The sequence below is a fragment of the Nicotiana sylvestris genome, chromosome 2 (genome assembly GCF_000393655.2).
Source record: "Nicotiana sylvestris chromosome 2, ASM39365v2, whole genome shotgun sequence".
Taxonomy (NCBI): domain Eukaryota; kingdom Viridiplantae; phylum Streptophyta; class Magnoliopsida; order Solanales; family Solanaceae; genus Nicotiana; species Nicotiana sylvestris.
In genome coordinates this window covers 85117230-85129432 of record NC_091058.1, presented here as the reverse complement: position 1 = coordinate 85129432, position 12203 = coordinate 85117230, and the positions used below count along the sequence as shown (strand labels likewise).

The window sequence follows — 12203 nt, the reverse complement described above, 5'->3', positions numbered from 1 at the left end:
CGAGACGGAAAAAATGGACAAAATCAAGCTACTGAAGCGCGCGAACTATCGCGCGAAGTTTGAAACTTCGCGCAATAGTTCGCGAATGTTTCTACCTGGAAGCCAAGAGAAGCGTGCGAACTATCGCGCGAACTTTTAAACTTCGCGCGATAGTTCACGCGGGTCCTATCCGGAGAAGACTTTATTTAGGGGTAAAATCAGAATTCTTTCTTAAATCCCACTCAACTTACATAAAGCAAGAACTCCATTATGGAGAAGATCAGATTTTGAGGGGGAGTAAGTGCAAAAATACTATTCATCTTTGAGAGAGAAAGTGAAGAAGGAGCTTCATCTTGGAGCTAAGAAAGGAGAAGAAGAAGAACATCTTGGAGAAGGATTTAAAGAGTTCTTTCAAACTTTCTTCTTGTTGCTTGTTAATATTATGTTTAAAACTTTTATTGTTGATTTTTGTATGACTATGAGTAGCTAAAAACTCTAGTATTCTTGGGTCATGGATGTTAGATGATCTTGTTGTTTGAAGCTTAGATTGAAGATCTTGAATCTATCGTTATGGGTTGTTTATTTGATTCTGCTTATAATTATTTTACTGCATAACTAACAGTGAAATATTATTTACGAATCTTGAATTAAACTTAAAAAAGGAAATTCTTGGTTGCATATAGAATCAAATAGAGCAAGATCCGGATCCTGGGCATCGGGTGAAAGATTCGCAATTAAGATAGAATTATACTTAATTGCCTTGCTTGGTTGAGAAATAGGATTTGTAAATGCATTTGAGTTAATATTAATACCATAGACATATAGATATTAATTTAACTTGAATAGATGCATAAGAACTCGAAAGATTCTTATGAATATTATTAACCCTATAATCAATAACCCGGATAATTCAATAAATCAATCTTAAGCTAAAATAGTAGCATGATCTCTAGCAAGTCCATGACCCTGGAATATCTTTACCCAAATTATTATCAAAATATTGTGTAATTGGTGTAGTAATTTTGTATTGAATTATTATTTAATTACTAAGTAAATTGTAAATTGGTTCTTTATATAGTTTGTCATAATTTAGCTTGAATTGATAATTGTTTGAGTCTACATCAGTCGAGAAGTTAATCATAATTCCTCGTGGGAACGATACTTTGCTTACTACTATATTACTTGTCGATCGCGTACACTTGCGTGAGTGTTTTGGTCGCAACAATGTTCCTTATCCGCATCATCAGGAGTTGGTTCCCGCACATGTCGGGAATACTGTTCTTCACGAATCGGGGTCGTCTCATCCCCTTCGTTACAAGTCTCACTAATTGAGTCATCGTGCTGGGACAATTCTTCTCGTTCAACGCTTGCTTCAACATTGTGTGTGTTGTTGACGTCGTTGGCTGCCATATCCGGATTTTACTAAGGAAAGAAACAAAACTCGTTACTAACAAACGAACGGACCAAAGCGATTACGCAGTTGTCTATGCCCCACGGTGGGTGCCAAATTATTTATCCGTAAAATGGTACAGTTGAATTTGTAATGTTGGTTGATAGACAAACGAATTGATTTGATCCAAGAACGATAAAGAAATAAGACTAAAGTTAGGATTTAACAATTGAAAAAAAAGAAGGTAACAAGCCTAGTTCCGAACTCAGCCTTTCCGAGAGCTAAAGTAAAAGTAAAGACAAGGCAATGATGGAGTTGTTAAATTGAGAGCTATAATAATAAAACATGAGAGCAAAATAGTAAAGTATAACTTTTGCGTGTAGAATGTTTCATATCCCTACAATGGCTGTTAAATTTACTATTTATAGCTCAACTTAGAGAAACAAGATCCTATGATCAAGCATCTTCTATAAATGAGAATCAAAGTGTCATTGATGAATATATAACAGCAGACCTTGAATGCAAATATTCTCTGTAACGGTTGCTCATTTAACGCTAGCAAATATTCTCTAATTGAATGTTGTTTGATGGCAAACCTTCGAACTTTTACTGCCGACTATGTTCCCTTCGGAATTCACCCAATACCGGTCACACACGTCGTTAATTGTTTCCCATGTAGTCCTTTGCTTATCTTCAATTTCACGTGTCATCTTACCATTCGACCACCTGTTATCGGCCAATTTTACCTCATACATACAATGCTCGGTGTTTGATATAGAATTACAAGGTTAATAACACGTTATATTTGTGTAGGGTAATCATCATATAGGAAACCCGTATCTACAATCGACGAATTAATTTTGTGTAAGATTTCACTATATATAGCTGGTTTACGTATTTGATTTTGATGCATTGCTATATATGTAAAAAAATTGTTTTATGGGATTTGGCTTTTTGATTCGGAACATAAGATGTATATGAAATTGAGTACATATTATAAAAGAGTGTTTGAAGTAATTAACTTTATCCGAAATAAATGACACAATCGAAAGCGAGATCCAGGTTTCTATTTTTGTGGGTAATTTAAGCGATGAGATAACGGTGGGCCAAAAAGAAAGATTATTCTAGTGTTTTCTACTTTAATTAATTACTATAAAAAAAGAAACTTTAATTAATTACTGAAAGCACCGCCCACTTTCGAGAGATTTCTCTCGAGCAACAAGTAACCGTCACTATTTGTGCAACAAAAATACTGAACCGTTGATCTTAAGCAGAACCAGATTTACGGGCCCAAAATGCGCTACTTCAAGGAAGCGGAGAACTATGCCGTAGCACGACGTCGTTTCCATGATATACATCATACGACATCGTACTGTTACAATTCATTTTTTACATATTTTTACATTCCATCCAACGCCTATATAAACAACCCCAGCTTAATCCTCGGAAACACTCAAAACACATCAAAGTCATAAAGAAATCTTCACTTGATAACATACTAAAAAACACTCTTTATTCAAAACTTTCAAGAGCTAGCTTCTTTTTTTCTCATCTCAAATCACTCAAAGAATCCTCATTTCTAAGTTCCAAAAATGGCTCCTAATGTTGTTGGTCTAGCAACCAAGGCTACTGGTTTGGCTAAGGCGGCAAGTTTGTCAAGCCGTGCCTATGTGACGTTCTTGGCAGGTAACGGTGACTACGTGAAAGGCGTGGTCGGTTTGGCTAAAGGATTGAGAAAGGCAAAATCTGCTTATCCGCTTGTTGTGGCTATTTTGCCTGATGTCCCAGAGGAACATCGACGTATACTCATAAACCAAGGTTGTATAGTCCGAGAGATCGAGCCAGTTTATCCTCCAGAGAACCAAACTCAGTTTGCTATGGCTTATTATGTCATCAACTACTCCAAACTCCGTATTTGGGAGGTACATACGAGAACATTCCATCTCTTATGGTCTTTTATTTATATTTGGTGCTAAAATGTTTTTTTGTTAAATGAATAATTGCAGTTTGTGGAGTATAGCAAGATGATATACTTGGATGGAGATATCCAGGTGTTTGATAACATAGACCACCTCTTTGACTTGCCAGATGGCTATTTCTATGGGGTGATGGATTGTTTCTGTGAGAAAACTTGGAGTCACACCCCACAGTACAAGGTTGGGTACTGCCAACAGTGCCCAGATGAGGTCCAGTGGACTGAAGATTTGGGTCCCAAGCCACCACTTTATTTTAATGCTGGCATGTTTGTCTTTGAGCCAAGTCTATCCACTTACGATGATCTCCTGACCACCCTCAAAGTTACCCCTCCTACTCCTTTTGCCGAGCAGGTAATTATACTTTAATAATTTCACGGTCAAAAGGAACTGATCAGGATCTAGAAACAGTGAAAATTCAAATAAGAATATAATTATATATACAATTTTAATTCTTTACGTATGTTTACATAGCTGGATTTATTTTGTAGGATTTGTTGAACATGTTCTTCAGAGATGTATACAAGCCAATTCCAAACAATTACAACTTGGTGTTAGCTATGTTGTGGCGTCACCCAGAGAATGTGGAACTTGAGAAGGTGAAAGTTGTTCACTATTGTGCGGCGGGGTCAAAGCCGTGGAGGTACACTGGCGAGGAAGAGAACATGGACAGAGAAGACATTAAGATGCTGGTGAAGAAATGGTGGGATATATACAATGATGAGTCATTGGATTACAAGAATGCTAATGTTACTGCAGTGGATGCTGAAGCTGACAAATTTAAGGCAGCGCTTACTAAGGCGGGTGTTGTGCACTATATAACTGCCCCATCGGCCGCTTAGTATATTGCTTTGAAGTTGTCTTAGTCTTTTTTGTTTGTTTATTAAACTTTGGTATTTCACAGGGTCGAAAGAAAGTTATAGAGATATATATTATAAGGGTCTTGGGTTTACAGACTGCTTTTCTTCGCCTGCAACAGACAAAGGTTGTCTGCAGAATAGGAGAACTGGGAATTTTGTGAAGTTCTTCTACAACTTGCGGGTTTTGAGTGTCTTTTTTATTCTTCTTTTGTTTTCGTCGATGTTGGAAAAGTACATAAATGAAATACGTATTTACATTAATACTTATTTTGGTACCGGTTTCAGTAATGGCCTCGCAACAATGTTGTTTTGATATGATATCAATTCATGTTACTTGATGAAAGAGTAGTAAAACAAATGATATTGACTTTGTACAGAATTCTTGTTCTCTCGAATGAGATATCTTTCCTTACAGGTTTATGGATTCATTTTCATTTTAACTTTTATGTGGTAATTTTTATACATTTATCCAAAATATTTTCTTAAGGTGGTGATGTTGTTTATTAGAGCACAAGTTAACTAACTATGCTTTGACCACTTCTTTGACCAGTAGTTAAGATTTTGTTAGTCCTTTATTTTCTCAAATAAATCTCCTAATTTGTTCAGCAAGTAGTTTAGTCCTTCTCGAGGAGTTAGTTTAGGAAATTGATTTTTCACTCTTGTATTTAAAGGTTGCATTGATTCAATAAACAAATTAGCTTTTTGTGCTTTACTCTGGTATCAGAGTCTTAACAAACTCTAGCGAGCAAGATCCTATAGTTTTTTCTCTCCCACTCACCCTCCACAAATGGTCAAGACTGCTAGAGTTGTTAATGCTGATAAGAATATTGGTGCGATGGTCATTCAATTTAATCCTACATCACAATTGCCAATAAAATTACATAGCATCCAAAACTTTGCAACTTGGAAGGCTCAATTTTCCATGCTTAAGCATGTTCATGATCTTTATGGTCATCTGAATGGGTCTACCTTTTTTTTCTTTTGATTATTTTCATTCCTTTCTAAACTCTTTATGTAAGAAGGGTGTTTCTCTCTATGTGAATTGGAGTGATGATCTCATCCCAAGGACTAAAATTCTCCAACCTTTACTCTAAACGGAATGTAACTTAATTCAATAACTTTATTGTAAATAACGGTAGAAAAAAAAAGTACTTTAATTTTAAGGTTTCGTGTTGACTGTGTTCTCTCGTCCATCAAATAGTTGAATTATCAAAGTAAAATCCATATTTTTATAAAAGGACACAATAATTTAGCCAAATTTAGAGTACAGGACAATAGAAGTCAAACTTAAGTTTGAGACAAGAATTATTTGTTAGAATATACCTGAAAATCGAATTGAAATATTGAAACGATGTTTCTGTCATCAATTTGGGGAATGTTTCTACGCCTAAACTTATTTAAGTGGATGTGAATTTTTTTATTGAAAAATTTTCAGTAATCATTCTTCAATTTCGCTCATAAATAAAACTTAGATATGACATTTACATGGTCTTATTTCAATTTCTCGGCAAAAGACTAATAATTTTACATGATAAAATTTCTAAAAACTATCCTGCGTCGTCTTAATAATTAGATATAAGTTTTATTAACACAAATCTACTCCTCGTTTCATGCGACATCACTTGTATGGAGCTGATCGATCGTGTCCATGATGAGAATGCGTGGAGTAACATCTTCTTTGCAGTATTTTTAATATCAAGGAAAATCGACGATAACAATGGTCCCAATGGGTTTGGATGTGATTTCAACATTACAATACTTGTCTTTCTAAGGTTAATGAAAAAATATTTTAGTAATTGCTTAAAGTTTTTATCTAGGTACTATGATATACGGAGTAATTCTTGTTAAAAAAAGGCGTAATATAAACAGAATTTAATCCGTACGAGAGCAAACACATGATGTAATATGCAAAATAGTGACAGGTAGAGTTTGAGAAGATTTTTTGAATACCTGCAAAATAATGACAGGTAAAGTTTGAGAAGATTTTTTGTATACTAGCAAAAAAAAACTATTGTCAATTACTATACGACCATATATATTCTGTGTTCTGTATTAGTATGATCGTCTATAAAGAATATTCAGTGTTATCGTCAAGACCCTAATTTCGAATAACGTATAGGAGAAAAGCAATACAAAAAACAGTAGCCCCAACAACTACAAACCGAACCCAAAAGTGGGCTATAAATGCTTTCATGACTACGACATTCCACAACTAGAGCCAGAAAATGGAAAAACAGAATCCTATTACAGTACCCACTGCTACTTGGTTTAATGTGTGAAGTTGTTGTGAAACTCGTAGCCACGACTGTAAAGTGAAAGACAAGGAAACTTGTGTTATTTTCAACACCATTTTTAGATTGAACAGCCATATATGCAGAAAAATCGCTAAAAGGTGCAACTCGATCCACACTTACAAAGTACGAGCCCATTACTAAGATAAACGCACTAACAACTGCAGTTATTCCATTCAATCCGAAATATTGAATCACTGCGTCAAACAACAAAGTGAGAACAAAAAAGGATTATCTCGTAAGCTCAAAACCGTAATTCTACAGAAAATCCAAGAAGAGATGACGAGAAAACTCAAAATATAACAAGGCCTAGCTAGATTACCAATGTACGTTCTCCTTTATTGTGCCGACAACAATATTGTTTGATGATACATGTAAGTAGATTATATGATAACTGAATCTTCCAACCAGAGCACTTGAGAAAATGAACACACGAGTAATACTAGGCTGATTATTCAAGAACGTCCAAAAAAGTAATCTTAGTACATCAATTCCTCATCATGATAACATACAAATATCACATTTATAAGGGAAGAAAAAGAGTGAAACTTGAGCAGGCTACCTGTTCTTTTCAAGCCATGCGTTTCTCATGGTCAACAAAAAAATCTTAGCATCTTATTGATATTAGACGATTAATTACAAAGAGATTTACTTCCGATATACTCTTCACATTTAAAATACAAAACAAAAGTTGAAAAACAACTGCAGCAACTACTTCTTTAGCTTGTGCCTCTTTCACTTTCTTAGCCCTTTCCCTAGTGTATCGTTAAGCCATACAAATATACATATAACCACAAGAGGTAACAGTAATTAATTTTACTCTTTTAGCTGACATCTTCAGGTTTTAGTGGTAGTCCTTTAGTTTTTTAGTTACATATTCAAATTTGAAAGCAATGATTCAAGAGAACCAATAATGGTGGAACTGGAACGATATATATTCACACGGATGAAGAATCATCAAAAGACAAAGTAAATTTATGCATTTGATCAATTAGTATGAGAAGCTTACTTGAGTGGATACAGAATGTGAGTGTGTAGAAGATGTAGTGGGCATGTGAAGAAGGCATTCCAGGGTCTGATCTTAATGTTGAAACAGGGCGTTCTTGGTTAAGTATCCTCTTCAGTACAATTGAGAGACAAATATTGATAATTCCACCTGAAGTAGCCCATACTGCTTCCATGTCATGCTTCCAAAAGAAGATAATACCGAAAACTGCAGCAATCAGCCACTTACTCTGTACTTTAGGCCTACTAAGCATTAGAAATCTTAACAACACCAAGACTTCAAAAGCAATTCAAAGAGCTGGACATAACTAGTGACAGACTTTGCTAATAAATTTGATCAAATAATGTACAGCGCAAGTCGCAAAACATTCAGGTCTGCTGGACCAACATGATATTGTGAGGAAGTATTTCCTCCACTAATCAGATTGAGAGAAAAAAAAAGGGGTGTTAAATAGAAATAGCACTATCCAAACTTTTCAATTTTGATATATAGTTATACAACAAAATTACAATACTTGTGGAAGCTAATATTTTTTGTTTAAACCGAAACAGAGAGGAAGATAACTTGAAAAAAATGAGTTTAACCAGAGCACTCGCAGATGGAAATTCAAACATTCATTATTTATCTTCATTAAAAATCAGTATAAGTAGCTCTCTTTTGAGAACCAGGGACTTGCAGTGAAAATGAAAATAACAAGATTTCTGCAAATGCAACAATTTATCAGTTCCAACTAAGCAGGACATAAAAATTGAAAAATTACAACAAACAATCTGTAAAGTAAACGTGGAGCTTGGCGTTAGCTATTATAAATCAAGTTTTACATAAGATATATATAAATTTTTTCCCGTAATCATTCCCGTACAGCCAATAGACTAGCAAGTTATTCCCCTAGCAAATTAGCTTTCCGCTCCAACAATTCCTCTTTTTTGATTTTATCTTACATATATATGACAACCATTCCAGCACACAGTTGCACATAGAAAATTCAAACATCCTCTCTCTTTTATAAAATGTCAAATTAAAGGAATGATACATAAACATGAAGCAATGGTAAAACGTACGGAGCATGTCAAAGGTTGACTAACCAGGCTATTGAGAGCAGCTTCTATTCCACCCGAACCAATATTCATGGACAGAGCTTCTTGTTCTAAACCACCAAGAGTAACACCTTCATCACCGGCAGCGCCTTGGTTCTTGACTGAATCCATCATAGGGGGAAGTGGGTACCTTGTAGAATGAGAAATGGATGTTCGAGATAAGAATTTGCGTGAGAAATCCAATTTGAAAGTGGAAAATCTATTGAGTCTGGGAAATTGACGTTGGGTAACTAGTATAGGTCGATATACAAGGTTAGTAGCAGCAGACATTTTGGTAGCTGCGCTTCTATCTTTCTCTGCTTTTTAATTAAGGAGACAAGACTCTTATAATCATGTTGAGCAGAGACATGTAATTTGAAGGAGGTGTAAGAAGTGAGCAATGAAGTTTAAAATTCACTTTCACTATTATTTTGACTTTAGTGGCTGGCGGTCTTAGTTGGCGCAAGACAAGTAATGCATCTCACTGCCTAACCGGATCTTATGTCGCAGCATCCCGTCGTACGTGAGATATTAGGAAAAAAAAATCACAAGGGTCTTCTAAGTTTAGAGGTAAATATATTCTCATCCCTCAAATACTCTACTTAACATACAGCATCCTCCAAATATGTGATATTGGGGCAATTATGGTCCAAAGCTAACGACATGCGTAAAACTTAAGGGGGTTTCCTTCAAAGTTGGAAACATGGTGGTGACATTGGATGACTCTAGTCTCAGACATGGCTTCCATTTTCCAACTCAATACTGCAAATTCACCAAACTCAGGTCCGAATAAGTGAAAAAGAAAAAGACATAAACAAAGTGTACCATATGTTTACAGACGATGCAAAATTGGAAAGTCACGATCATTTCAATAATGAAGTGCTCTTGCAATTTTCACGTCCGAATAAGTCGCCATTAAGCCTTCTAACAAGCTTTCTGTTAAGTGGAATATATAATTGAGGGACGAGAGTGGTTTACTCCTTAAATTTAAGGGACTATTCTAATTATTTTCTCTGATTCCTTTCATTCCAATTTTTCGCATTAAGCTTCAATAACTTTTATCAATAACATTATTTATCGAAGATGTTATAATTTTCAGATATTAAAATTTATTTTAAGTTCTATCAAGCTATTAAGCTAACTTTTTTGAATTGTTACTTTAATATTTCCTCGACTGTCAATAACGCAAGAAATAAATATGTCTACGATAATATTGAAAAGAGGATTGCAATTTTTAAGGTCGAAACCCATTTCTTGCATAACACAGATAGATGCCATTTCATGGATGGCGTTTAAATAAATTATGAAAATTGACTATCTATAGTGAGGAGGAGCAGGAGGAGGAGGAGGAGGAGAAGAAAGAAAGAAGAATGACCATCTATGGCATTTGGGTAAAGGTGAAGAACATGATTATGTGGTTTGAATCAGAATTTGGAAATAATAGTTACCAAAGATGACCCCAAATGCATTATTTTGACGAGAATTCCAAATTATTTGGCAATGTGTGCTCCATTTTTGGTTGAACATATGTTATATGTCATCTTAGCGAATTGTAACTAAACATAAAAAAAAATGTAAGTAGTTCTTTTTGTACGAACTAAAAAGAAAAAAATATCACATAAATTGAGATAAATTGAATATTAATTAACTTCGGTCAAGTGAAAGAAGTATATTAGCAAATACTACATTTTATGTATTTATTAGTGTTGAATAAACACCCAATGCCAATATATTTTGGGAAAAAAGACCAAAATTGTCCCTATACTATCGAAAATTAGTCATGTTTATATACGTTTCTACTTTCGGTCCAAATATACACCTATCGTTATTAAAGTGTACAAAATCGTCCCCAACCCTAACAGATTTTCAACGTGGCATCGGGACCCATAATAATTTGCCAACCGGGCAAATACCTACCCGAATTTCATTTTTTTGACCCAACTATCCAACTACTTTATGGGTCCCACCTCTCTCTCTCTCTTAATTCAACCGACAACATTTCTTCTTCCTCCTCAGTTCTTCTTTTCCGGTTCTTGTTCTTCCTTTGTTTTTTCTTTTTTTTTTTCCTCTTTCATTTTGGAGCTGTTGAGTTTCTTTTTAAGATGAAAAAGTCTTAAAAAGAGGGTGAATGAGAAATGGAGGGAAAATAAAATTTTTGAGTGAAATTTTAAGTTTCGCTCTCTTGACAATGAGACATTGTCCCATATTGGAAGATGAAAAGGCTTTTGGTGAGTATATATACAATTGCTCTTCTTGTATCTCTTAAAGAGTTAAGAAGAAGGCAAACTTCGCGTCGTCATCGTCTCGCTCGCTCGGCTCGGCTTCAGCTACGGCTACGGCTTCGGATTCGGATTCGGATTCGGATTCGGATTTGGTCAAATGATCGATCTATTGATTAATTTTTTGGACCAAATTTATTTGTTAATAGTGAATATTAACATAATATTATTCGTGTTTGTAACAGATGTTTTCCAATCCGTGGATATAACTAAGTGTTCCAGCAGCCTAGTACTTCTCCCACCATGGCCAAGTATTTGCTCCATAATAGCAAGTGCTCCAAGTGATTGCTCCAATAGCAGCCTAGTGCATGCTCCACCATGGGCAAATGAATGATATCAGGTCCGTTTCTCATCAGCTGGTTGCACTATAAATATGTGTAGCAGCTTGTTGAAAATATACGAATGGACAGAAATGGAATTGAGAGCAATCTGCCTGTTGTTGATCTCCTCTTCAGTTAAAACTCAACGTTGGCTATAAATTGCAGTCCTTCCTCTCAGAATTTCCATTCGACTTCTGAGTTCTCCTCCTTTGTTTTGCATTGTTTTTAAACTTCAAAAACAAAGCAACCGTAAGTGTGATTTGCTACCGAACTTTGTGTTCGCTGAAACACTAGGGTTTGAAGTACCGCTACACCAGTGTGTAATTCGTTCTATCCTGGGAGGAAATAATCCATAACCTTGGGTACGAGGAGGTGATTAAATTCCTTAAGGAAACACTGTAAATTCAGTGAGCTCGAATTAATTACTGTTTAATTTATATTTACGTTTATATGCTAACTTTCTTTTCTCCAGAATTATTATTTACAGATACAACAAGTAAGAAGATACAACTAACAAGCTTAAGGAATTTAATCTTTATTTCTGTATTTGTGGTATACTTACTGCTGTAGAGGCTAAAATCTTTGTGGTTTTGTCTACTCCCATTTTTGGAGATTAAATTCTTCATGGCGTTTTGTTGGAGAATTACAATTCTGAAGACTAAAACCTTTGTGGTTTCGTCTACTCCCATTTTGGAGATTAAAGCCTCAGTGGCGTTTTGTTTAAGATTAAAATCTACGTGATTTTTTACTCCAGTTTTAAAGCTTTCGTGGCGGTTTGTTGGAGATTAAAATCTACGTGATTTTTACTCCAGTTTAAAAACCTTCGTGGTGGTTTGTTGGAGATTAAAATCTACGTGATTTTTTCACTCCAAGTTTAAACGTTTGTTTTTGTCATTCTTTTACAGAAAAAAGATGAATGACAACGGAAACCAAACTGGTCTGATGGTGACTGCCAATGCATCGACATGGTTTCTGAAGAAGGGTCAAGCAAACATGATTGAAAAGCACGTAGACATTGATGACTTGTGT

At 35.2% G+C, this 12203-nt stretch overlaps 2 protein-coding genes across 3 annotated transcripts; one reads left to right on the top strand and one right to left on the bottom strand.

The window, feature by feature from the left end:
- The first annotated feature begins 2836 nt into the window (after positions 1 to 2836).
- On the top strand, positions 2837 to 4490 carry LOC104239217 (galactinol synthase 2). Its single transcript, XM_009793794.2, has 3 exons — positions 2837 to 3291; positions 3376 to 3696; positions 3834 to 4490. Exons 1-3 carry the CDS (start codon positions 2962 to 2964, stop codon positions 4182 to 4184), a joined length of 1002 nt encoding a protein of 333 aa, XP_009792096.1. The 5' UTR covers positions 2837 to 2961; the 3' UTR covers positions 4185 to 4490.
- A 1721-nt stretch (positions 4491 to 6211) lies between these two features.
- LOC104239218 (lipid phosphate phosphatase epsilon 2, chloroplastic-like) lies at positions 6212 to 9061 on the bottom strand. Of its 2 annotated transcripts, XM_009793795.2 has the most exons (4): positions 8585 to 9040; positions 7503 to 7728; positions 6617 to 6690; positions 6212 to 6507 (listed from the first exon to the last, which is right to left on the bottom strand). In XM_009793795.2, the coding sequence occupies exons 1-4, from the start codon at positions 8864 to 8866 to the stop codon at positions 6415 to 6417; spliced, it is 675 nt and encodes a 224-aa protein (XP_009792097.1). In that variant the 5' UTR covers positions 8867 to 9040; the 3' UTR covers positions 6212 to 6414. The 2 variants fall into 2 exon arrangements, with proteins under 2 accessions (XP_009792097.1, XP_070024135.1); XM_070168034.1 differs by lacking the exon at positions 6617 to 6690 and having other exon boundaries at positions 7503 to 7680; positions 8585 to 9061.
- Positions 9062 to 12203: the final 3142 nt, after the last annotated feature.